The sequence below is a fragment of the Vidua chalybeata genome, chromosome 3 (assembly GCF_026979565.1).
Source record: "Vidua chalybeata isolate OUT-0048 chromosome 3, bVidCha1 merged haplotype, whole genome shotgun sequence".
NCBI lineage: Eukaryota > Metazoa > Chordata > Aves > Passeriformes > Viduidae > Vidua > Vidua chalybeata.
Genome location: NC_071532.1, coordinates 113,434,639 through 113,456,644, shown reverse-complemented (window position 1 = coordinate 113,456,644; position 22,006 = coordinate 113,434,639). Strand labels below are relative to the sequence as shown.

Sequence of the window (22,006 nt, the reverse complement as noted above, 5' to 3'; positions counted from 1 at the left end):
ACCCCTGCCAGGCCAGCCCCCTCTAGCACACCCCTCCCTGGGGGCACGGGGTGCCTGGGGGGTGCCCCAGCACAGCAGGACACGGCTACAGCACCTGGAAGTTCCCAGCACCTCCATCCAAGTCACACCACAACCAAAAGAGCTGGAAACGCCCTCCACGCCCCCTCCAAACCCCCCCCCGTCGCCGCGCAAAGCTGGGCTCGGTGCACGGTGACCCTCGGCAGCCGCCAGCCCCCTGCCCACCCCGTCCCCCCGCGGGCGAGGGATGGAACTGGAGCCGCGGGTACAAAACCCGGTGCCGCATCTTTATTGTGGGGGGCAGTGGGGGGCCGGGGGCGGCGTGGGGGGCCAGGGCAGCCCGGGCGGGCGGTGTGGGGCAGGAGTGTGTGACGGTGGGACAGCGAGGGCTGGGGGTGCTGATAAATAAGGGGGTGGGGGTGGGGGTCCCGGCAGGGTGTGGGGACCCCCCGGCCTGGCTGTGCCCCCGCGGGGGACCCGGCAGCTCTAGGGCTCCTCGGAGTCGTAGAGCAGCGCGGCGCTGAAGACGGTGAGGGGCTCGTCGGGGGCGTGCGCCAGGCGCCCCGACACCAGGTCCACGCACAGCGTCTCGCCGGCCGCCAGCGGCAGCAGGAGGCTGAAGACGCCCAGGGCACCGGGGCTGGGGGCCTGAGCGGCCACGGGCCCCTTCTCCAGCCCCTCGGGCTGGAAGCCGGCCGAGTCCAGGCGGGCGATGCCGTGGCCGGAGCGGGACAGGACGGCCTCCAGCGCCTCGCCCCGGTGCCCCGTGAGCACCACGCTCACCAGGTACCGCCCGGGCACCGGCACCGTGAACGTGCCTGCGGCAGGAAGAGGGGGTCAGGGACCGGCCAGGAGCCCTGGTGCCCCCAGAGCCGGATCTCCTGCAGCACCCCGAGGTCGGTGGGCCGTCCCGGGACAGGCACGACACCATCCGAGAACCCCTGGCCGCCATCACACGCGGCATCACGCACCCCGTGACTCTGCAGCCCCCGCCTACGCCACAGCCCCTACTGCGACATCCCTGACCCCAGAACCACCCCACAGCCCCCCAGAGCGCCCCCATCGTGCCCTCACCTGTCTCGGGATCGTAGGCACCGCCGTCGTTGAGCAGCACCTGGTCGAAGGGGACGGTGCCCGGCTCCGTGCGCTGGGTGCTCAGGGCCGCCGAGAAAGCCACGCGGGGCACCGAGCCCGGCTCCCCGGCCTCGCCTGGGCACGGGGTCAGGATGTGGCACCCCTGTGCCCCCTTCCCTCACCCCTCAGCCCTCTGCTGCCCTGGTACCCTCTGTGGCCCAGCAGCCCGTCCCCCAAGCCCGGCACGCCCCACGGCCCCTCCACACCCACCCCTTCAGCGTCCGTGCCCTCCTCGACCATGACTCCACCACGGCCCCAGTGCCCCCTGCTCCCCAGCCACCCTGTGCCTCCCCATGCCAGCCCAGACTGCTCCCTGCTCCCCTTGCAAGCCCCCAGCCCCCCCCAGCTCCCCACATGCCCCCCGGTCCTCCACAGTCCTCCCCATACCCCAAGCCCCCCAGTCCTACCTCTCTCTCCAGGCAGCCCTGCAGGAAAGATGAGGAGGGGCTGCTGCAGGGCCAGCTTGGGGCAGGACCCCCGGGGACGGGGTCCAGCCACACCTGCGTGGTCGGGGGCACATGGGGGGGCTGAGCCTTACCGGGGGGGCCCATGGGACCCTGTTCTCCATCCTTGCCAGGGGGCCCAGTGGGGCCAGGGGGGCCTGTCTCGCCCATGGGGCCAGCAGGTCCAGGGGGGCCAGGGGGGCCTGCAGGGAGGAGGGTGTTAGAGCCACCTTGGCCCCACGGCCGGTGTCCCCATGCGTGACGTCCCCTTGTCCCCACACACTGCAGCCCCACAGCCAGGATCCTCCTGTGGTCCTGTGCCCCACGCCACAGCATCACCCGGCCAAGCGCCTGCCTCCCCACACCCCACTGCAGCACTCCCTGGTGACCCTGTGTCCCCACATCCCCACATCCCCGTGTCCCCACATCCCCACATCCCTGTGTCCCCATATTTCCATGTCCCCACATCCCTGTGTCCCCACATCCCTGTGTCCCCACATCCCCACATCCCTGTGTCCACACATCCCCACATCCCTGTGTCCCCACATTTCCATGTCCCCACATCCCCACATCCCTGTGTCCCCATATTTCCATGTCCCCACATCCCTGTGTCCCCATATTTCCATGTCCCCACATCCCTGTGTCCACACATCCCCACATCCCTGTGTCCCCACATTTCCATGTCCCCACATCCCCACATCCCTGTGTCCACACATCCCCACATCCCTGTGTCCCCACATTTCCATGTCCCCACATCCCCACATCCCTGTGTCCCCATATTTCCATGTCCCCACATCCCTGTGTCCCCATATTTCCATGTCCCCACATCCCCACATCCCTGTGTCCCCACATTTCCATGTCCCCACATCCCCACATCCCTGTGTCCCCATATTTCCATGTCCCCACATCCCTGTGTCCCCATATTTCCATGTCCCCACATCCCCGTGTCCCCACATCCCTGTGTCCCCACATCCCCATGTCCCCACACCTCCACCACCGTTCCCGCAGCCCCACATGCCCTCCATGCCCTGTCCCCCCCAGCCCCCGCGGTGCCCCATATGCCCCCATCTCCCCAGCCCCGTACCCTCCCAGCTCTCCGTATCCCTGCAGTGCCCCACGTCCCCCCGCAGCCCCCCGTGTCCCCCCGTGTCCCCGCACCGTGTCGCTCCAGCCGTGCCAGGCGCTGCAGCTCCCCGCGCAGGTGGCCCAGGCTGGCGTTGAGGGCGCCGAGCCGGGGCGGCAGCTCCAGCGCCTTGTCCAGCAGGGCGGCCTGGCCGCGGGCCGTGGCGTTCAGGTCCCGCACGGCGCCCCACAGCCCCGCCACGTGCCGGCCCAGCCCCTCGCGGACGCCCCGCAGCCCCCCGGCCACCGCCTCCAGCTGCTCGCAGACCCCCTCCAGCTTGGCCACGCGTGGTTCCAGCCCCGCGGGGCAGCCCCCGGCCCGCGCCAGCTCCCGCGCCAGCGCCTCCAGCCGCTCCTCGCTCTCGGCCTGTCGCGCCGCCGACGCCGCCGCCGCCTGGTCCAGCTCGGCCACCACGCGGTCGGTGAGGGCGCTCAGCTGGCGCTGCCGGGCGTCCTGCTCCTCCAGCGCGTCCTGCAGCCCCTCCACCGTGGCATTGAGCCCGCTCAGGCCCGCCAGCGCTGCTGCCAGCTCCCCCCGCAGCGCCCGCAGCTCCGACGGGGACGTGCCCCCGAAGACGCCGAAGCCCTCCAGCGGGGCATCCGGCTCCTCCGGCTCCGCGGGGCCGGCCGGGAGCTGCTCCGGCTCCCGGGGGGGCGGCGAGGCGCAGGGCCGGGAGCAGGGGTCACCGCTCAGGTCCTCCAGAGCCGCCTCCAGCCGCCCTGTCCGGTTGCGGAGCTGCTCCAGCTCCTCGGCCAGCGCCTCCCCCCGCGCCCCCAGCAGCCCTCCCAGGGTCCCGGTCAGCCCGTCCTCCCAGAGACCCTCGGCGTCCTCTGGCTGCCGGAGGTGGGGGCCGAGCTCCCCGTCCTGCCCCGGGCACGGGTGGCCGCAGCGGGCCAGCAGCCCCTCGAGCTGGTCCAGGCGGGCGCCGCGCTGTGCCCCGCTGGCCGCCAGCCCCTCCACCGCCCGGCTGAGGTTGGCCAGGCGCCCCGGCAGCGCCCCCGGCCGCCCCTCGGGCTCGGAGGGCCACGGGCCGGCGCGCGAAGCGTTCAGCCGCCCCTCCAGCTCAGCCAGCCGCCGCGCCAGCACCGGTCCCTGCCCCGGCCCCGCCGCCGGCACCGGCAGCCCCTCCAGCCGCCGCTCTAGCTCGGCCAGGCGACGGAGCACGTCCGGGGACGGGGGAGCCGCAGGGGCGGGGGCCAGGCGGCTGCTCAGGCTGCTGATGTGCCTCTGCACCGACTCCACCGCATCCTTGTTGCGCTGGTCCACCGAGCTCACCAGCTTCTCCAGCGCCCGCATCCGCTCCCGGTCCTCGGCCGCCTGCCGCCGCAGCCCCTCGGTGCCGGTCGTGCAGGCAGCGCACATCTCCTGCAGCCGCTGCTCCAGCTCGTACAGCGCCGCCGTCCCTGGCCCCCCCGGAGCCCCTGGGCCGTCCCGGCCGCCCTCGCTGCGGTGCAGGCGGGTCTCCAGCTCCTCCAGGCGCCGCTGGAGGTGGCTCAGCGCCTCCCGCACTTCGGCGGGGGCGGCCGCGTCAGCCGGCTGCTCGCCCCGGGGCTGCCCCTCCACAGCCGCCCGGGGCGGCTCCTGCCCGGCCCGCAGCTCCTCCAGCTGCTCGCTCAGCCGCCGCACCTGCTCCTCCAGCCGCCGCACCTTCTCCGTGTCTCCGCCGCCTGCCGTGCACCGCCAGGGTCAGGGTCACGGCCACAGCACGTTCCCCACCAGCGCATCCCCCGCCCCAGCGCTACCTTCACCCCCCAGGCCGCTGAGGGGGTTGCCGAAGCCAGAGAGCGTGGGGCGGCCGGGGCGGGGCGGGGGACGGCCGGTGGGCTGGGGGGATGCTGGAGAAGGCCCCTCGCTGCAGTCCGGCCCCGAGTAGCCCTGGCAGCAGCGCCAGGCCAGCTCCGACACCGTGCGCTGGGACACCTTGTAGCGGGGCCGTAGGAAGCTGCGGTACCTGCGGGCGGCGGGGACGGGGCTTGGGGGGAGGCCAGGAGGGGCGTGGGGCTGCCCCAGAGAACCAGAGCCAGCACGGGCTGCGGCTTGACCCAGCAGCGCCGGTGTCTGCTCAGCGGCCGGGGGGCTGCCCCTGCCCAGCCCTGTCACCCTGTCACCAGGACCAGCCCAACACCAGCGTCGTCCCAGCGCTGGTCCAGAGAGCTGCGGGCTGCCCCAGGGCTTTGGCTGCGCGTGACGTGGGGGACAGTGTCCGGTCACCCTCCGGCACCGCTTGAGGTCACTGACTCTTGCGCAAAAGTAAACATGACCCCAGGGTGGGTAAACACCAGTGGCGGCGGCCGCGGTTCGCCCTGGCTCTGCGCTGGCCCCCCCAGAACGCCCCGAACCCCTCCAGAGCCCCCCAGCCCCACTCACGCCAGGACTCGGGGGCACTGGAGCTGCCCCCAGGCGCAGGGCTGGTAGTCTGGCTTGATGAAGCTCTCGACGCCATCCTCCACCACGCAGCTCACGCTGCGTGTCACCACGTAGGCACACCAGTTCCTGCCGGAGGGAAGGGCTCAGGGCACGCAGCCGGAACGCGCCAGCACACGGCATCGCCCCGGCACGCACCGGGCGTTGTCCTGGCACGGACCGAGCGTGGCACACGCTGGGCACCATCTGGGCACACACCGCCTGCTGTCCTGGCATCCAGGAGGCATCATCCCGGCACAGAGCAGCCACCGGCACTGCCCTAGCACGGACCTAGCATCGTGCCAGCACACAGCGGGCGCTGTTCCGGCACACACCGTGCACAGCATCCCGGCACACGCCAGGCATTGAGTAGGCACCAGGCATCACCCCGGCAGAGACACAGCAACAGCCCCTGCCCCAGGCCTTCCCCGGCACATTCCAGCTCCCCAGGCACATCCCGGATCCCCCAGCACACTCCGGCCCCTCTGGCCACACCCCGGATCCCCCGGCGCGCTCCTGTGCTTGCCCAACCAGCCCCACCGGTAGCACCGTCATGGCCCACTGCGGCGGGTTAATGGTCCGGGTCTTGCCCCAGCACAGCCTCTCAGCCATGCCTGGCGACCCTGCAGAAACGGCTGCAGCCCCCAGCCCTCGGGAGCCCCGCAGGGATGGGGCTCTGCCAGGAGCAGGGTGCCCACACCCCATCGCACCGGGCATCCTGCGCTGCCTGGCCCGGGGACGGGCGCCGTGCGTGCTGCCCCATCACTGACGCCGTGTTCCCTGCCCCTCAGCGCCGCGGGGGCAGGAGCAGCCGCGGCAGCCACACGCTGGTCCCCAGCGCAGCGCCACAGGCTGCGGGGATCCCGGCCCCCCCGCGTGGGACTCCGGCCTGGCCCCGTTGCAGGGACCCCGTCGCAGCCTTATATGGTCGGGACCCGAAGCCCGGGCCCCGCTCGGGCCCCCCAGCCCCACTGGGCAGCCCCCCGGGGAGCGGCCCCCGGCCCTGCGTCCCCGCCGCGGGGCCCCGGTGCGGCGGCCGGTTCCCGTCAGCCCGGCTGGTTCCCCTCAGGCCCCGGCTGGATTCCAGCTCCTCCCCGGGGGCCGCCGGGAATTCCTGCGCCGACCGACGGCCCCCCCTCTTCTCCCCCCGCCATCCCAGCCCCGCACCCGCGAGGCCCCGGGACCCCCGGGCTGCCCTGGGGTCCCACCGCCCCGCACCGGGGCTGTCCCCATCCCAGGCGTGGGACGGGACCAGAGCTCCCCTGGCAGGGCTGGATTTGGGGACACCCCCCGTGCTCCCCGGGCCGCGGGGATGCAGCGCTGCACACCCCGACCCGCGGAGAGCCCCCCTGAGCCCCCAGAGCCGCAGGTAAAGGCTCCACCGTGCCCGTGCCCCACGGCCGCGCCCCGGGGACCCCACGCTGCGGCCAGGTCCTGCCATCCCCCCCGGGGCCACCGTGGGGCCGGGGCAGCCGCGGCCGCGCTGCTGCAGCGCTGATGTGTCCGCGGTGAATGTGTTGTGACCCCGACCCAGCGCGGGGCCGTGCCCAGCCCCGCGCCCCCCGCAACGGCCCCACGCTGCCCACGGTACGAGACAGGACGGGGATGGGGACAGGGTAGGTCCGGGCCCCCGTTCGCCTCTCCGGCAGCGCTGACCCACGCGTGGATGCCGAGGAAGGACCGGCCCGGAATGCTGCACCCCGACCCTCCACGTGCGCCCACTGCCCACCCGTCCCGGGCCCGGGGGTGACGCCCCCGCTTAGGGGACCCGCCGCCCCTCCCGCCGCCCCCGGGCTGGACGTGGCACGTGCCGGTGCCTGCCCGGCGCCGGGATTCCCGTGGCATTGCTGGGGGGGGGGGGCTGCAGCCCGTGTCCCCGCTGCCCCGGTGCGTCCCGGTGCTCGTGGCTCCTACCTGTGCCGGCTGGCGGCCCGGGCACCGCTGTGGGCCGCGGCCGGGCCGGGGGCGAGCGGGGCGGCCCCGCCGGTGTAGAGGCTATACCGGGAGGGAAAGTTGGCGGCCAGGGCCTGCGCGGCCAGGAGGCACGGCCAGAGCCAGGGTGCCATGCTGGGCTGGGGCGGCTCCGCTCGGCTCCGCTCGGCTCGGTCAGCCCGGTCCGGCGCGGCTCAGGACCGCATGTGGTGTCCCGTCGCGGCTCCGCGGCTCTGGGCGGCTCGGCACGGCTCGGCTCGGCTCTGCCCTCCCCCCGGCCGCCCCTCGGCCAGCCCCTCGCCACCAGAGCCGCCCCGCCGCCGCTGCCCGCCGGCGGGGTCCCCGGGGCCCCCCGCTTCCTGCCCGCCGCGGCCCCCGCCCGAGCCGCGCCGGGCACCGCGGCCCCCGCCGGCCCCGCCGCCGCCACATCTGCTCCTCGTTAGGCCGGGCCGGGGCCGGGGCAGCCAGGGAGGCCGGGCAGGGGGCCAGGGCGCGGGCGGCCGGCGAGGCGGCCGGGGCTACCGCCGCGGCACCGGCGCACGCCGCGGCCATCGGTCCCCCCGCGGCCGCCGCTCCGCCGCTAGCGCCGGCTCCGCCACCGGCTTCGCACGGTCTCCCCGAGCGCCGGTGGCCCCGCTCCTCAGCCCCGCGCTGGGCACGGCAGCCACAGTGTCCCGGCACCGGCGCCGCGTCCCGCAGTGCCACGTCCCCGCGTGCCCGTGACCCCGTGCCGGGTGACACGTCCCGGTGCCGGTACCGAGCCCCCAGCCCCACCCTGACACCGCACGGGGGACGCTGGGGACACTGGGAGGCCAGCGGTCGCCCCGCGCCGCCGTGGCTCTGAGCCCACGGTGATGCCATGGCTTCCCCGGACCTCGCGGTGACGTCACGGCCTCCCGGTGACATCACGCCTTGGCCCCGGCCCCGCGGTGACGTCAGGGCGCGGGAACCCCCCTGCCCCGGGGAGCCGCGAGAGAGGGTTAAGCACAAACAGCTGGCGGCAGCTGGAGGGGGGAGGGGGATGCGGGGGAGGGACACACCGGGGAAGGGGCCCGGGGCTGGGCTGGGCCAGGTGCCAGCCCTGGTGCTCCCGAGGGGGGATGGTGTCACCTCCTCTGGGCCCTCAGCGGCCGTGGGGGCCATGGGGGGCCATGGGGGTCTGTGGGGGGCTATGGGGGGCCATGGGGAGCTGCGGGGGCCATGGGGGGCTGTGGGGGGCTATGGGGGGCCATGGGGGGCTGTGGGGGCCATGGGGAGACATGGGGAACTGCGGGGGGCCATGAGGAGCTGCGGGGCCCACGGAGGGCTGTGGGGGGCCATGGGGGGCTGTGGGGGCACAGGGATGGGGCCATGGGGAGCTGCGGGGGCCACGGGGGCCGTGTCTTTGCCGTGTCCCAGGCCACTCCAGACCGCGCTGGGGCTCTGCGGCCGAGCGTGGGGGGCACAGGGACGGGGAGCGGGCAGGACCCCGGGGGGGGTCTCGCTGCCGGGACCCCTCCGCACGCCCCCAGAGCCCCCAGCCCACCCCAGCGCGTCCCGGCACGCTGCAGTACGCTGCAGCTCCGGGCGTGCCTCCAGACGCCCCAGCGCGTCTCTGCCAAGGCCAGCGGAGCCCGTCCCGCCGGAGCCCCGCGGCGCCGCCGCTGTCCCCAGCCGCACGAGCTGTCACTGCTGTCATTAGCGCTAATTGCCCGCGGCCGCCCCGGGCCCGCTCGGCCCCGCCCCGCCCTCGCGCCGCGCCTTGTACGGAGCCGGCGGCGGCCGCCAGGGGGCGGGGCGCGAGGGGCGGGCCCGGGGCGTGACGTCACCGCGGGCCGGGCCGGGCGCTGTGACGTCACCGCAGCCACGAGCCCGCCGCTTGGCCGGGGCCCGGTTGCCGTGACGTCACAGCCGGGGCCGGGCGCCTCCCGCCGTGCCCCGCGGCCGGAAGTGGCGCGCGCAGGGAGACGTGTCGGAGCGGCGGGGCCGGAGCGTGAGCGCGGGGCACCGGGGGACCGGGAACCGGGGGGAGAGCGGGGCACCGGGGGGAGAGCGGGGCCGGGAATCGGGGGGAGAGCGGGGCACCGGGGGATCGGGAACCGGGGGGAGAGCAGGGCACCGGGGGGCCCGGGCAGGGCCGGGAACCGGGGGGAGAGCGGGGCACCGGGGGGAGAGCGGGGCCGGGAACCGGGGGGAGAGCAGGGCACCGGGGGGCCCGGGCAGGGCCGGGAACCGGGGGGAGATCGGGGCACTGGGGGACCCGGACAGGGCCGGGCACCGGGGGGAGAGCGGAGCACCGGGGGGACAGCAGGACACCGGGGGACCCGGGAACCGGGGGGAGAGCGGGGCACCGGGGGGAGAGCGGGGGACCGGGAACCGGGGGGAGAGCAGGGCACCGGGGGGCCCGGGCAGGGCCGGCAACCGGGGGGAGATCGGGGCACCGGGGGGAGAGCAGGGCACCGGGGGACCGGGAACCGGGGGGAGAGCAGGGCCGGGAACCGGGGGAGAGCGGGGGACCGGGAACCCGGGGGAGAGCAGGGCCGGGAACCGGGGGGAGAGCGGGGCACCGGGGGACCGGGAACCGGGGGGAGAGCGGGGCACCGGGGGACCGGGAACCACGGGGAGAGCAGGGCCGGGAACCGGGGGGAGAGCGGGGTCGGGAACCGGGGGGAGAGCGGGGCACCGGGGGGAGAGCGGGGCCGGGAACCGGGGGGAGAGCGGGGCACCGGGGGACCCGGGCAGGGCCGGGAACCGGGGGGAGATCGGGGCACCGGGGAGCCCAGACAAGGTGGTAACCGGGGCACCGGGGGGCCCGGACTGGAGCAGGAACCGGGGGGAGAGCGGGGCACTGGGGGGCCCGGACAGGGGTGGGAGCCGGGGCACCGGGGGGGCCGGGCAGGGGCAGGCGGTGCGGGGCCGTCAGCGCGTCCCGGCGGCGGCGGGTCCCCCCGCAGGCTGCCAGCGTGCGCGGTTCCCCCCGCCCCGCAGGATGATCACGGACGTGCAGCTCGCCATCTTCGCCAACATGCTGGGCGTCTCGCTCTTCCTGCTGGTCGTCCTCTACCACTACGTGGCCGTCAACAACCCCAAGAAGCAGGAGTGAGGAGCCCGTGAGGCCCGCACCGCCATGACTCCCGCCGCCCGTCCCTCCCTCCCTCCCTCCCGAGAGGCGCGAGGCCGAGCTTCTTCCAAACCGGCTTTAACGGGAACACGATGATACGCGACAAAACCGCGTCACGTCATGAACCCCCGTCGGCCCGGGGCTGGGCTGGGAGCACGGCGGGGCCGGGCGGGGGCTCAGCGCAGGAGGAGAGGAGCTGTCGGCAGGAGATGGGCAAGGGGGGAGCGGTGCTGGGGCGCCGTGCCGGGGGACAGCGGCGCGGGCAGGGACAGGGGGGTCGCGGTGGCCTTGCCCAGGTGCTGCAGGCACGGGGCGGAGCAGGGCCGGAGGAGCCCTGCCCGCGCCGCGGCTCCCCGGTACGGCGGGGCCGGAGCCCGGGGTACAGGCCTCTGCCCCGGCACGGGAAGGGTCCCTCGGTGCTCAGCACGGGGCCCTCCGGGCAGAGCCCTGTGGGACAGAGACCGGTGTCAGCGGGGCACAAAGCTCCTGTCGTGGCCCACAGCCCCCTGCCTGCGGTGTCTGGTCACGCAGCTCTCCCTCTGAGGTGAGCCCACGCTGCAGCTGGCAGCAGCACCTACCCAGGCCTTTCCGGGGCTCTCCGGGCATTCAGCTTCACGCGGAGCACCTGTGGAGAGAGGGGAAGAGGATCAGTGCCACTTTTCCCCATGGGGGTTCCCCATCTCCTGGGGAAAGCTGCGTGGGACAGAAATATCTGGCAGAGCCCCTCAGGTGGGGAGGCTCCCAGTCTTTGGGGCAGCCCCCCAAACACGTCCCCCCAGCAGAGCCATTAGGGCAGCCCCTTGCCCAGGTCCCCTCCCTGCCGGTGCCTCTGGTACCTGCAGAGGTGCCATGTGCTGGAGCTGCTGCACGCCTCGCTGCGCCTCCCGCGCTCCGTGGCCGGTGCCCTTGGGCAGAGTCCCTGTGTGACAGAGGAGACAGAGCTCAGCCCGTGCTGGCGAGGGGCTCGGTGCCACGGCGGGGTCACCAGCTGGGCTGGAGCCGTCGTGGGGCACAGTGGCACAGCCTAGTGCCGCTGTGCCCTGCAGTGCCACGCACCCAGTGCCCCTCCCTGCCAGCTGTGCCAGGGCCAGGCCGCTCGGCACAGCCCAGCACCGAGGGGTCGCCCTGGGAGGGGCTGGGTGCTGGCAGGAGGATGTGACGGGCACAGAGCTCAGTCCCAGCTCGTGCTGCCAGTGCAGCATGCCCCAGCTCCAGCCAAGCTCCTGCCTTGGTTTCCCATGGCACTGGTGTGACCATGCTGGCCAGGCTTAGCCAGGAGTCAGGAGCTGGGGGCACGGCTGTGCCCTCTGAACCAGGCTATGTCCTGGGGCATGGGACAGCTCAGCCAGGGGAGCTGGGGAAAAAGGAAGGTGTCTGGGGGCCTGGCTGCAGTGGACAGCACTCAAGGAACAGACCTGAGTTGCCTCAATTAAGGTCTCTACCCAACCCAGTTACCTCCACACCTCACAGAAGTGAGCTGGGGGGGCACACTGCCCGCTGGGGTGAAGCCAGGGCCAGACCCTGCAACAGGAGCCTCTGCTGGGCAGGATGGGCCACAGCCCCTGCTGCTGGTGGAGGTACTGGCAGGTGGCAGCTGGCTTCACCTGGACTGAAACAGCACGACTGGTGCCAACCTCAGCCAGCAAAGGCCAACAGCAGCTGAGGGTGTCACTGGGGGTCTGGCAGACCCCCTCACCCCAGCATGAACACAGGTCTGGGCTCTCCGGGGTGTGGCCAGGCTGGAGTGGGACACGGGGAAGAAGGGGGAGGGTGGGACAAGACCAGGGCACCAGGGTCTCCACCCTGTGCCATCGTGCCCCCACCCTATCACACCTCCAAGCGCACTCAGCTCCTTCCCCGCTGCCTGGGGTGGCACAGCCAGCCTGAGGGCACCAGCGTGGGGCTTGGAAGGCACAGCCAGGGCTCAGAGCACCCCTGGGCCCTGATCCCCGTGCAGACACAGTGGTGCTGACAGCGCTGGGCCCCTCGGAGGTGCAGAGTGGTGGCACTGTGGGAGAAGGTGGTGGGAGAGCTGCCAGCAGCTGCAGCGGGGAGGTCTGGAGTGGCCAGGCAGGAAGCAGGTCCAGGGCAGGGGAGGAAGAGCCGGGTCCTGGTCCCAGTTCCAGGCAGCGTGAGGGTGCAGTGTCCCGTGGGGCACTCACTCTGCTGGTCACCGTGTGCAGGAGGCCGTGCCAGGGGGCAGCACAGGAGGCAGGAGACCCCAGCCCGTCGGTCCTGGGGACACCACGGACCAGGCTCTGCCCCTGCGGGTCACACGGTCTGTTCCTGCTCACGCCCCCAACTGTCCCCAGTCCCTTCAGCCAGGGATGGGGCCAGGGGTCGCTCCGGGCGGGCCCGGCCAAAGGAACAGACGGAACAACGTGCCCATGAGAACATCAGCCTTTTATTTCCTCCCCACCATGTTCTCATGGCAGACAAGACACAGTCATGACAGAGGGCTGGGCAGCAAACCCCGAGGACAACACAACGGACACCAGAGGAACACAGAGCTCAACACAAACACGGCTTCGGGCACACAGGGAGGCACCTGCCCCCAGCTCACACCCCCAGCCCTGGGCACAGGAGGCTTTGGAGCACGGTGCCCCCAGGGCTGAGCCCCACAGCGTATGGGAGCACAGGGCTGCGGGGCTCCCCCTGCCACTGCCTGCCCCCCACGGTGACAATGCTAGCACAGGGGGCATGGCCAGTGTCTTGCCTGACTATGGCACCCCACCAGAGGGGACTCTGCATGTTGGAAACCCCCTGGTGCCCCCTGCCAGCTCACCTCACCTCACCACAGCCACAGGTCACAACCCACTGTTGCGCAGCCAGTGCCTAAAGAGGGGAAAGGCACTTTGGTGTGTCCCTGCTGGCCTCAGGAATGCTTGGGAGCAGTGGGAAGTTGAGCAAAGGTTTTCTGTGCTGGCTTCTCCAGAAGCCCCTTGGTCCCGGCACTGGAGGGGGGGCATCTCCCTGCAGCCGCAGTGCCCAGGGTCCCCCACATCCCAGTGCAGCAGCAGCAGCTCCTGCCCAGCCAGGGCTGAAGGGCTGTGGAGCAGGAGCTCAGCTGGGCTGTAAAACTGCAGGCCTTGCTGTGCAGCGTCAGCCCCGAGCCCGCTCAGGACCCTCCTGTGGGGACAGGCCCCTCACACTCACTGTTCCACACAAAGCCACTGTCACTGTGTCCGAGCCCAGGACACGCCGTGCTCCCTCAGGGCCGTGGTCCCGCACAGCAGCTGGACAGGCGGCGCAGCAGGCGTGCGAGGGGCCCCCAGCCTGGCTTACCTCTGCCCAGGGCCGGGGTGCTGCCGCCACTCACGGGGCTCTGCGAGGCCGCGGCCGGGGGCCTGGGGCTGCCGAAGGTGAAGCTGGGGGAGGCTCGGATCCGGGGGGAGTCCTGCTGGCTGCCCCCGCTCCCACTGGTGCCGTTGCTGAAGCTCCTGGCACGGGCCAGTGCGTTGTCAGAGGCCGAGGTGGGCAGCCCGCTGGAGGGGTGAGAGAAGGGGGTCAGCCCAGCACGGTGAGGGGGCTCCCCTCTGCACCCTCCACCCACCAGCAGAGCCCAGCACCGAGTGCTGAGCGGCTGCAGCACCAGCTCTGGCAGAGCCCTGGAGTTCTCCTCAGGAGCTGGTGAACAGCTGGGGACAAGGATGTCACCAGGACCGTCCCTGAGAGCTGCAGCCCCAGCGCCCTGCGCTGTACATCGCTGTCCCAGCAGCGTTGTCTCAGGGTTCCCACTTCCTCACCCCCAGTCCCAAATCAAGGAATTGCTGAGTTTGGAAAAGGCCTTAGACATCATGGTGTCCAACCCTCCCCCAGCACTGCCCAGGCCACCACTGACCCATGGCCCCACGTGCCACATCCACAGGGCTTTTAAATCCTTCCAGAAATGGAGACTCCACCCCTGCCCTGGGCAGCTGTGCCCGGGAGGGACAGCCCTTCCCATGAAGGAATTGTTCCCAGCATCCAGCCTGAACTCCACCTGGCACAACTCGAGGCCATTTCCCCTTGTCCTGCCCCTGTTCCTTGGGAGCAGAGCTCAACCCCCACCTGCCTCCACCCTGCTGTCAGGGAACTGTGGAGAGCAAGAACGTCCCCTTGAGCTTCCTCTTCTTCAGGTTGAGCCTCCCAGCTCCCTCAGCCTCTCCCATCCCAGTCCAGTGCTGGACGTGATGCAGGAGAGACCTCCCAGATTACTGGGGCAGGCAAATCCCAACCAGCTCACTCTCTGCCCTTCTCTGCTGATGGCTCGGAGCAGAGGGACCGACAACTGCAGTTCCCCGAGCTGGGAAGAGCTAGGGCCAGGGCAGGTGACCCTGGCAGGTGACTCACTTGGGGACATTTATCATCTCTAAGTGCCGTTATCCTGCAGCTCCCACGCTCGCCCCAGCCAGCCCTTACGTGGAGCTCCTGGGGGGGGTCCTGGCACCTCCTCTCCTCCGCGGGCCCCCGCCGGTGCCGCGCAGCCCCCGCACGTGCCTCAGCATCCAGGCGCGCAGGTTGCCCAGGCAGGCGTGCTCCGAGAGCACGATCCGCGGCCAGGGGTTGCAGTCGGCCATGTCCAGGGCCGCCACCGCCACCGCCCGGCCCACCTGCCCGGGAGAGGGCACAGGTGAGGGGGGCACGGGGAGAGAGGGGGAAAGGGACAGTGTGCGGCACAAGGGAGAGGCACACGGGGAGAAGGGGAGCACAGGGAGAGGGGAAGCATGGGGGACACAGAAGGAAGGATACAGTGGGGGGCACTGGAGAGAGGAGCAGTAGTGAGGGGGGTCACAGGGAGAGGAAGCCACCAGGAGAAGGGGGCCACACGAGGGGAGGTGAGGGCACCAGGAAGGGGGGATTCCAGGAAGAGAATGCCAGGGAGTGGGGGCACTGTGGAGAGGGGCAGCTCCCTGGAGCTTGGGACAGCAAAGCAAGTGGAGGAAAGAAGCCCCAGCCCCACATCCCAGCCCACCCTCGGGATCTCATTCCCCCACAGGCTGCCCCGGGCCCCCGTACCTGCTCGAAGAGTTCCACGGTGTATCGGGAGGGGAAGGCGGGCGGTGGCGGGGGGCTGGCCCGGCCGTTGTCGTGGCAGGCCCCCGGGATGCTGTTCACCGAGCGCCCCGTGTTGTAGTTGCACTCCAGGGTGTAGCTGTGGGGCACGAGGGAGCCCCTGTTACCCCACAAACCCACAGCAGGGCTGGGGTTATCCCACATTATTCCCCTGGGAGAGCCACTTCAGCAGATTCAGGGCACTGGAAAGGGGGTTCCCTTGCACCAGGAAGGGGGTCCTGCTCCAAAGGACACGGAAGTGCAGGGAAAGTGGGGGGGTTTTGAGGACAGCACCCTCCGATGGCAGGAACGGCCCATGCCCTGTGTGGGGATGCACGGATGCACCAGAGATCTGCAGCATGGGAATTCGGGATGGATGTCTGAGGGTGGCACCCGAAGCGCCAAGGTCCCTGTGAGGAGACCTCTTGGTCACCTCTGGAAGGTGATGGGGAATGGGGGGGTCCTTGATGGGTACAGAAAGGGAATTATCTCCTGTCAACACCAATAATCCAGGGAGTGGGCAGCTACAGCCTTCCCCTGACCCTCAAGGTGCCTTGGAGCACTTCTTCCTGAAGGAGGAGGGATGGAGAAGTGTGGGCTAGGAGCTGCCAGCTGGGATGGCTCCCATCTGCCCCACGGCCCAGAGACAGCTGCAGGGCAAGCAGAACAGAAAACCTGAGCAGCTCTGTCCCAGTCTGCCTGAGGGCCCACACGTGCACTGTGAGCACTCCCAGCACTTTTTGGGATGTCGCTGCTGGATCAACAACCTGGCTGCTCCAGGTCACAGAACAAAGCTCCCCAGTGACCCAAGCCCAAAGCCCACGTGTGTGTGTGTTCCTGTGGGGCTGCACTGGTACTGGGCACAGCAAGCACTGAGGAAACTGAGAGAAACTCTGGTCTGTGGATCTGGCTGCCTCACCCCGTGGCGTGCTCCCAGCACAGGAACAGGCCAGGAATATCCCATCCCAGGTTGGAGAGGGGTGGATCACAGGAATCCCCAGCTCATGGGATCACTGATGGGCTGAGGCTGGAATCTCACACACGGCCAAGGTGATGCTGTGCCCACCGCAGCCCTACTTAATTACAGCTCAGTACAGACCGGAACACCCAGGAAAGAGGAGAATTCCGCTCAGAAAGCTGTGCAAGAGCAGGGAGAAGAAGCCAGAGCACCTGCAGGAGGTGTGGGGAGGAACAGGAAGGAAAGGAGCCTGGCTGAGCCTGCATCTCAGGAACACGGCAGCACCTGGCACCACCAGGCCCAGCCTCTGCTGACCCGCCCCGGGGCCACTCAGGTGTCTGTCCCACGGAACTGGTTCCCCCTTTGTCCAACACCTCCCACCCAGCACAAGCACTTAGTGCCACCAGGGTGGCCCCGGAGCTGCCCTACCTGTGGATGATGCCCAGGGCCTTGTAGATGGCCACGCGGCCGCTGCCCTCCTTGGACTGCCCGTCCCGCTTGTCCCGGGCGTACATGTTCTTCTCTGAGAAGTTGCAGCCCGTGAAGTCGAAGTGAGGGGAGTTCAGGGAGATCAGTTTGGGGAACAGCATGTTCTCCACCTGCAGAGTGCAGGGAGCAACAGGGGTGGCCGGGGGCCCTTGGCTGCTCATCCTGCTCCGGTGGGACCAGTGCTGAGCGCAGGGCTGCACCAGGGCCCGCTCTGCCCAGTTTCAGGGCCTCACAAGCTCCAGCTGAACCCAGGGCATGCTGCCCACCCCCCGATGGGCTCTCCTGACAGCCAGCTGGGAGGACACCCTGCTGACCCACGCCAGCTCCCAGGGGGAATCTGAGACCTCCTGCTGCCCTGCTCACCAGACTGGAGAAGGAGAGAGAGGAGGAGGAGGAAGGAAGGAGGAGGAAGGAAGGAAAGGAGAAGAAAAGGAAGGAACTGTGACAGGGATTCCACGCCCCTCTCCCAGCAGCAGGAGCACTGGGGTCCCTGGCAGCGGGCAGAGCAGCAGGAGGGTCCTGGCAGCCGCAGCAGCCCCGGGCTCTGGCCGTGCCCTCACCTGGTCATTCTCGTCGCTGAAGCTGTTGCCGTACATGAAGCAGCCGCGCTTGGACGCGTGGCCATGCAGGTCCACGTAGTAGGCCAGGCCACTGTCCCGGGGTGCAATGGGCTCTGGGGGCTCAGCAGCTTCGGGGACGGGGGCTGGGGGAGGCGTCCACGGCCCCTCCTCACAGTGCTCGGCGCTGTGGCTCGATGGGAGGATCCAGGTGGCTCGCTCTGTGCTGTCTGACAGCTGGGCATCCTGGGCCAGCGTCCTGGGGCCAGCGCCAGCCAGGCAGGAGCGGGTGCCGGCACGCCAGGCGCCGGGGGAGTTGCGGAGGTTGTTGGTTTTCTCCAGCTCCGATAACGCGGCCTCCACGGCCGGGACGGGACAGTTGGGAGATTTCATGCTCAGCGGGCTGGTGCTGAGAGGGGAGACAAACGTCCTCCAGTCCGGAGAGCCGGGCAGGACGCGGCTGTGGATGTGGTGGTAGAGCAGGACAGCCTTAGCCCCGTACACGGCGGGGTGCAGCTCGGCGTCGGGGTGCAGGTACTGCCGGTTCAGGTTCACCCCGCGCGAGTCGGTCCTGCAGGGAGAGCCGAGGCGTCAGCCCCTTCCAGGGCGCCCCGGCAGAGCTGAGCTCGCCTTGGAGCGCCGAGGGCTTTGGGCTCTGTCCAAAAATGGCCACAATGGCCAGAACAATGGCCAGAACAATGGCCAGAAGCTGCCAGAGCGCTGACGCTGCACAGTGTGGCGCAGTCCTGCACGATCCTCCCCAGAGACCAGCGGAGCTGGGAAGGGGCTGGAGCACCAGGAGGGGCTGAGGGAGCTGGAAGGGCTCAGCCTGGAGAAAAGGAGGCTCAGGGGGGACCTTGTGAGTCCCTGCAGCTCCCTGACAGGAGAATGGGGCCATGTGGAGGGGTTGGGTTCTGCTTTCAGAGAGCAAGGGACAGGACCAGAGGGACCAGCCTCGAGTTGAACCACGGAAAGTTTAGGTTGGATATTGGGAGCACTTTCTTCATGGAAAGGGCTGTCCTGCCCTAGCACTGGCTGCCCTGGGCAGGGGTGGATTCCCCATCCCTGGAGGGGTTTCAAAGCCCTGTGGATATGGCATTTGGGGACAGGGGGCACTCGTGGCCTGGGCAGTGCTGGGGGTGGTTGGACTCAGTGGTCTCACAGGGCTTTTCCAACCCAAATGAATCCAGGGTTCCATGATTTTTATAAATGTTACAAAAACCATAGAATCAGCTTTCTGAGATCCCTTCTTCAGCAAACTCACAGCCTTTGCCATATCCTTGGTGAAGGATATTTCCTCCCCATCAGTGAAGGACACTCACCTTTTTGCTCACATCTACCAACCAACATTCCAATAAACTGCTCCTGCTTCTCCTCCTTGGGGGAATGGTTGGACTCTGCTCTCGGAGGACTTTTCCCACCCAAATGAAACACAGAGCAGGCTCCCGGGCAGGAGAGCCCGGTCACTCACCGGTAGTGGCCCCGCAGCACCCCGTCGGGGTTCAGCATGGGGATGAGCTTGAAGACAAACATGCGCCGCAGCATTTGGGCACGGGGATCCTCCTCCCGCAGGATGAAGTCCAGGAAGCCGTTGAAGACGAAGCTGGAGGGGGTTTCTCCTGGGTGGACTCTGCTGCTGAGGAAAAACACCTGGGGACAAACAGACGGGGTGAGGGGGGTGTCCTGCCTGCCCCAGGATACTGCAACAGCGAGGGGTTTCACAGACTTTGCTGCACAAACGCTCCAGCCCTTGGGGCCACGACGCCATTCTGGTCACAGACACGGGGGTCGTGGTATGGTGCCAACACACAGGCCACCACGGGGGCTGCTGGCCTCCCCTCCCAGCCCAGCCCTGCCCCGAGGCTGGCATGGTCTCTCACCCTCTTTCCGGTGAAGCAGTGAGGCCGGGGCGTGCTGGTGTCCGGGAAAAGCTTGTCCAGCCGGGGCTCCCGCTTCTCCTGCATGCCATGGCACGACGTGATGGTCAGCAGGTCCACACGCAGCTTGTCCAGAGAGTGGCAGAGCAGCTCCCGGTGGTAGTAGACCGAGTCGAGGGGGCTGTGGGTGAGAAGGGATCTCAGCCAGCCCCGGGAGCAAGGGTTGGGTTGGGAATGCTGCCCACACTCACAGCCTGAGCTCTGCGCCCGGGAGCTGAGCAGCCCCAGCCCCGCAAGGCCCCCCAGCCCCACAAGGCTCCCCAGCCCCACAAGGCCCCCCAGCCCCACAAGGCCCCCCAGCCCCACAAGGCCCACCCCCACGTCTGGGCTGTTTGCTGCTAGAGGCCCTCGGAGCCTGCTGGGAGCACGAGCGGCCGTTCCTTCAGGGTAAGGAGGGGGGCCCAGGGCTGGGGCTTGCCCTGCCCAACCCCACCAGCTGTGGAAGCCGTGGGGGATCAGCTCAGGCACAGACAGACCCACAGAAGGTCAGGTCACCCCATCGGGGAGATAATGGCTCCCAGCAGGAGGGACAGGGCACTGAGGGATTCATCCCACCAGGAGGGACTGGGCTCCAGAACAACAAGGGATCCTCTGGAATCCCGTGGGTAGCTGAGGGCGAGCTGCTGCCGCTGCTTGTGCAGAGCTGGGGCACAGAGCTGCACGGGCCAGGCAGCTACGGGGAGGGCACAGAGACTCCCCTGCTGCAGACAGAGCTTCCCCAGGGGAAGAAACCCAAGCAGGCACAGGCCGGGAAAGGTGTGAGGGCCGGGAAGGTGGGACAAAAGCCAGGAAGGAGAAGGTAGGGGGGGCACACCTGCTGGGGGACATGTGCCTGCAGTCCTGGAAGCGGCCGTCCAGCTGTGCCAGCATGTCCTGGCACTCGGTGTAGGAGAAGGGGTAGCAGAAGGCAAAGTAGGTGGTGGCCCCGCGGTGCTCCAGGAAGCGGTGCACGAAGGACAGCACGAACTGCGTCTCCACCACCTGCCACGGACAGGGCTGGGCATGGCTCAGGGGCACAGCCACCCCAGCACAGCCCCTGCTGCTCCCCTCTGGCCGCCAGCAGGCACTGGGGGTGCCCGTGGCCCTTGGCTAGCCCCGTGGCACAGCGGCTGGTGCCGCTCCTTGGCGACGCCGGGAACAAACCGGCCGCTCCACCAACCCAGCGGAACGCGGGGCTCAGCCCGGCGCGGGAAGCGAAGCGCGGCCGTGCCCCCCGGGGCTGCCCCGAGCACAGCGTGCCCGAGTGCCCGGCCGCTCCCGGGAGCCCTCCCGGCTCTCACCTGGAAGCTGGGCCGCTGCCGGATGCGCTCCCAGCGCGGGCGCACGGGCAGCGTGCGCACGAAGGGGGTCATGCCCTGCGCGTACAGCCGGCTCTGCTTGTTCATGTTCAGGATGTGCAGCTTGATCAGCTTCCCCGGGGCCCCCCCGCGCACGCTGAAGTAGAACCAGGACCTGGGGAAGGGGGGGAGCGGCGCCGCCTCAGCCCCTGCCCGGGGGTCCCCGAGCTCTCCGGTGCCCCTGCCCGCAGCCGGCCCCGCCAAGAGGCTGCCAGAGCCCCGGCGGCGGCGGAACCGCCCCGCCCGCATCCCCTCCCAGCGCGCCCCCAGCCCCTTTTCCTCACCGCTCCCTCCTCCCGAGGCACCCACCCCGACCCGGCACCGCCCGGTGCCGCCAGAGCCTGTCGGACCCCCCGAGCCCCCTCCCGGGGCACCTCTGACGGCGCCGGCTCCCCCAGCCCCACCGCCGCCCCTTCCAGCCGCAGCCCCGGCGCACCGGCCACTGCCGGGCCCCCGCCACAGCCTTTCCCGGGGAATCCCTGCGGACCCCGGCCCCCGCCGGTACCAATCGCCCCTGCCCGGTGCCCCCGCCCAGCGGTACCTGTTGCCGTTCTCATACTCGGTGTGGGCGCAGTCGGGCCGCGTCCACACGTTGAACTCGTAGTCGGCGGCGGGGAGAGCGTTGGCGCGGGCGGCGGGGCCGCCCCCCGGCTCTGTAGGCCGCACCTGCTCTACGTGCGCCAGGTTCCCCGAGTCGAAGCGGGAGCTGAAGAGCAGACCCCCGCAGCGGATCTCCATGGCCCGGCAGGGCCGGGACCGGCATCGCCCCGGGACGGCCGCGGGACGGCCGGTACGGGCCGCCCGGCAACAGCAACGCGCGCGGCCATTGGCTGCCGCCTCGCAGCAACGTGCCCGCCCATTGGCTGGCGCCTCGGCAACGGCCGCAGCGGCACTGGGGCCGCAGCTCCTCCCGACCACGCCCCTCCCTGGCAGGGCACAGGCCACGCCTCCAATGGGGCCGATCACGCCCCTTTTAGTATATGACCACGCCCCTTCAATGCATGGCCACGCCCCCAGAGGTGAGACCGGACAGTGGGGTGAGAGTGGACAGTGGGTGTGAGTGGACACTGGGGTGTGAGTGGACAGTGGGGTGTGACCGGACACTGGGTGTGAGTGGACATTGGGGTGTGAGTGGACACTGGGGTGTGAGTGGACATTGGGGTGTGACCGGACACTGGGTGTGAGTGGACAGGGGGTGTGAGTGGACAGGGGGTGTGAGTGGACAGCGGGTGTGAGTGGACACTGGGTGTGACCGGACAGTGGGTGTCAGTGGACAGTGGGTGTGAGTGGACAGGGGGTGTGAGTGGACAGGGGGTGTGAGTGGACAGCGGGTGTGAGTGGACACTGGGGTGTGAGTGGACAGGGGGTGTGAGTGGACAGCGGGTGTGAGTGGACAGTGGGTGTGAGTGGACAGTGGGTGTGAGTGGACAGTGGGTGTGACCGGACACAGGGGTGTGACTGGACACAGCTGTGCACGCACACGTACACGGAGCTCAGGTGTGCATGGAGCACAGCCACCTGTACGTGCCCACACGTGGGTG

General features: G+C 70.3%; 3 protein-coding genes across 4 annotated transcripts; 1 reads left to right on the top strand and 2 right to left on the bottom strand.

The window, feature by feature from the left end:
• Positions 1-284: 284 nt before the first annotated feature.
• EMILIN1 (elastin microfibril interfacer 1) lies at positions 285-7,308 on the bottom strand. Of its 2 annotated transcripts, none has more exons than XM_053939521.1 (8): positions 7,036-7,308; positions 5,086-5,211; positions 4,461-4,669; positions 2,754-4,385; positions 1,691-1,798; positions 1,560-1,577; positions 1,093-1,227; positions 285-836 (listed from the first exon to the last, which is right to left on the bottom strand). In XM_053939521.1, exons 1-8 carry the CDS (start codon positions 7,185-7,187, stop codon positions 505-507), a joined length of 2,712 nt encoding a protein of 903 aa, XP_053795496.1. In that variant the 5' UTR covers positions 7,188-7,308; the 3' UTR covers positions 285-504. The 2 variants fall into 2 exon arrangements, with proteins under 2 accessions (XP_053795496.1, XP_053795495.1); XM_053939520.1 differs by lacking the exon at positions 7,036-7,308 and adding an exon at positions 5,281-7,011.
• A 1,608-nt stretch (positions 7,309-8,916) lies between these two features.
• On the top strand, positions 8,917-10,261 carry OST4 (oligosaccharyltransferase complex subunit 4, non-catalytic). Its single transcript, XM_053938586.1, has 2 exons — positions 8,917-9,025; positions 10,021-10,261. The coding sequence occupies exon 2, from the start codon at positions 10,022-10,024 to the stop codon at positions 10,133-10,135; it is 114 nt and encodes a 37-aa protein (XP_053794561.1). The 5' UTR covers positions 8,917-9,025; position 10,021; the 3' UTR covers positions 10,136-10,261.
• On the bottom strand, positions 10,216-21,291 carry AGBL5 (AGBL carboxypeptidase 5). The gene is made up of 13 exons (XM_053938585.1): positions 21,007-21,291; positions 20,409-20,580; positions 19,943-20,109; positions 19,072-19,249; positions 18,663-18,841; positions 17,195-17,762; positions 16,575-16,744; positions 15,152-15,287; positions 14,555-14,745; positions 13,439-13,638; positions 10,990-11,072; positions 10,732-10,778; positions 10,216-10,600 (listed from the first exon to the last, which is right to left on the bottom strand). Exons 1-13 carry the CDS (start codon positions 21,201-21,203, stop codon positions 10,330-10,332), a joined length of 2,559 nt encoding a protein of 852 aa, XP_053794560.1. The 5' UTR covers positions 21,204-21,291; the 3' UTR covers positions 10,216-10,329.
• Between the last annotated feature and the right edge of the window lie 715 nt (positions 21,292-22,006).

Bases quoted from the DNA above. Each gene is read 5' to 3' on its own strand.
- OST4 (XM_053938586.1), top strand. From the start codon at position 10,022: ATGATCACGGACGTGCAGCTCGCCATCTTCGCCAACATGCTGGGCGTC.
- EMILIN1 (XM_053939520.1), bottom strand. From the start codon at position 5,468: ATGCTGTGCACGGTGTGTGCCGGAACAGCGCCCGCTGTGTGCTGGCAC. The intron at 5,212-5,280 runs GTGCGTGCCGGG...TCCCTCCGGCAG, and splicing joins CCGTGCCAGGACAACGCCCG to GAACTGGTGTGCCTACGTGG. The intron at 4,670-5,085 runs GTGAGTGGGGCT...CGCCGCCCGCAG, and splicing joins CAGTGCCCCCGAGTCCTGGC to GTACCGCAGCTTCCTACGGC.
- AGBL5 (XM_053938585.1), bottom strand. From the start codon at position 21,203: ATGGAGATCCGCTGCGGGGGTCTGCTCTTCAGCTCCCGCTTCGACTCG. The intron at 18,842-19,071 runs GTGAGAGACCAT...GTTTGTCCCCAG, and splicing joins ACTGCTTCACCGGAAAGAGG to GTGTTTTTCCTCAGCAGCAG. The intron at 10,779-10,989 runs GTACCAGAGGCA...CTCTCTCCACAG, and splicing joins AGCACATGGCACCTCTGCAG to GTGCTCCGCGTGAAGCTGAA.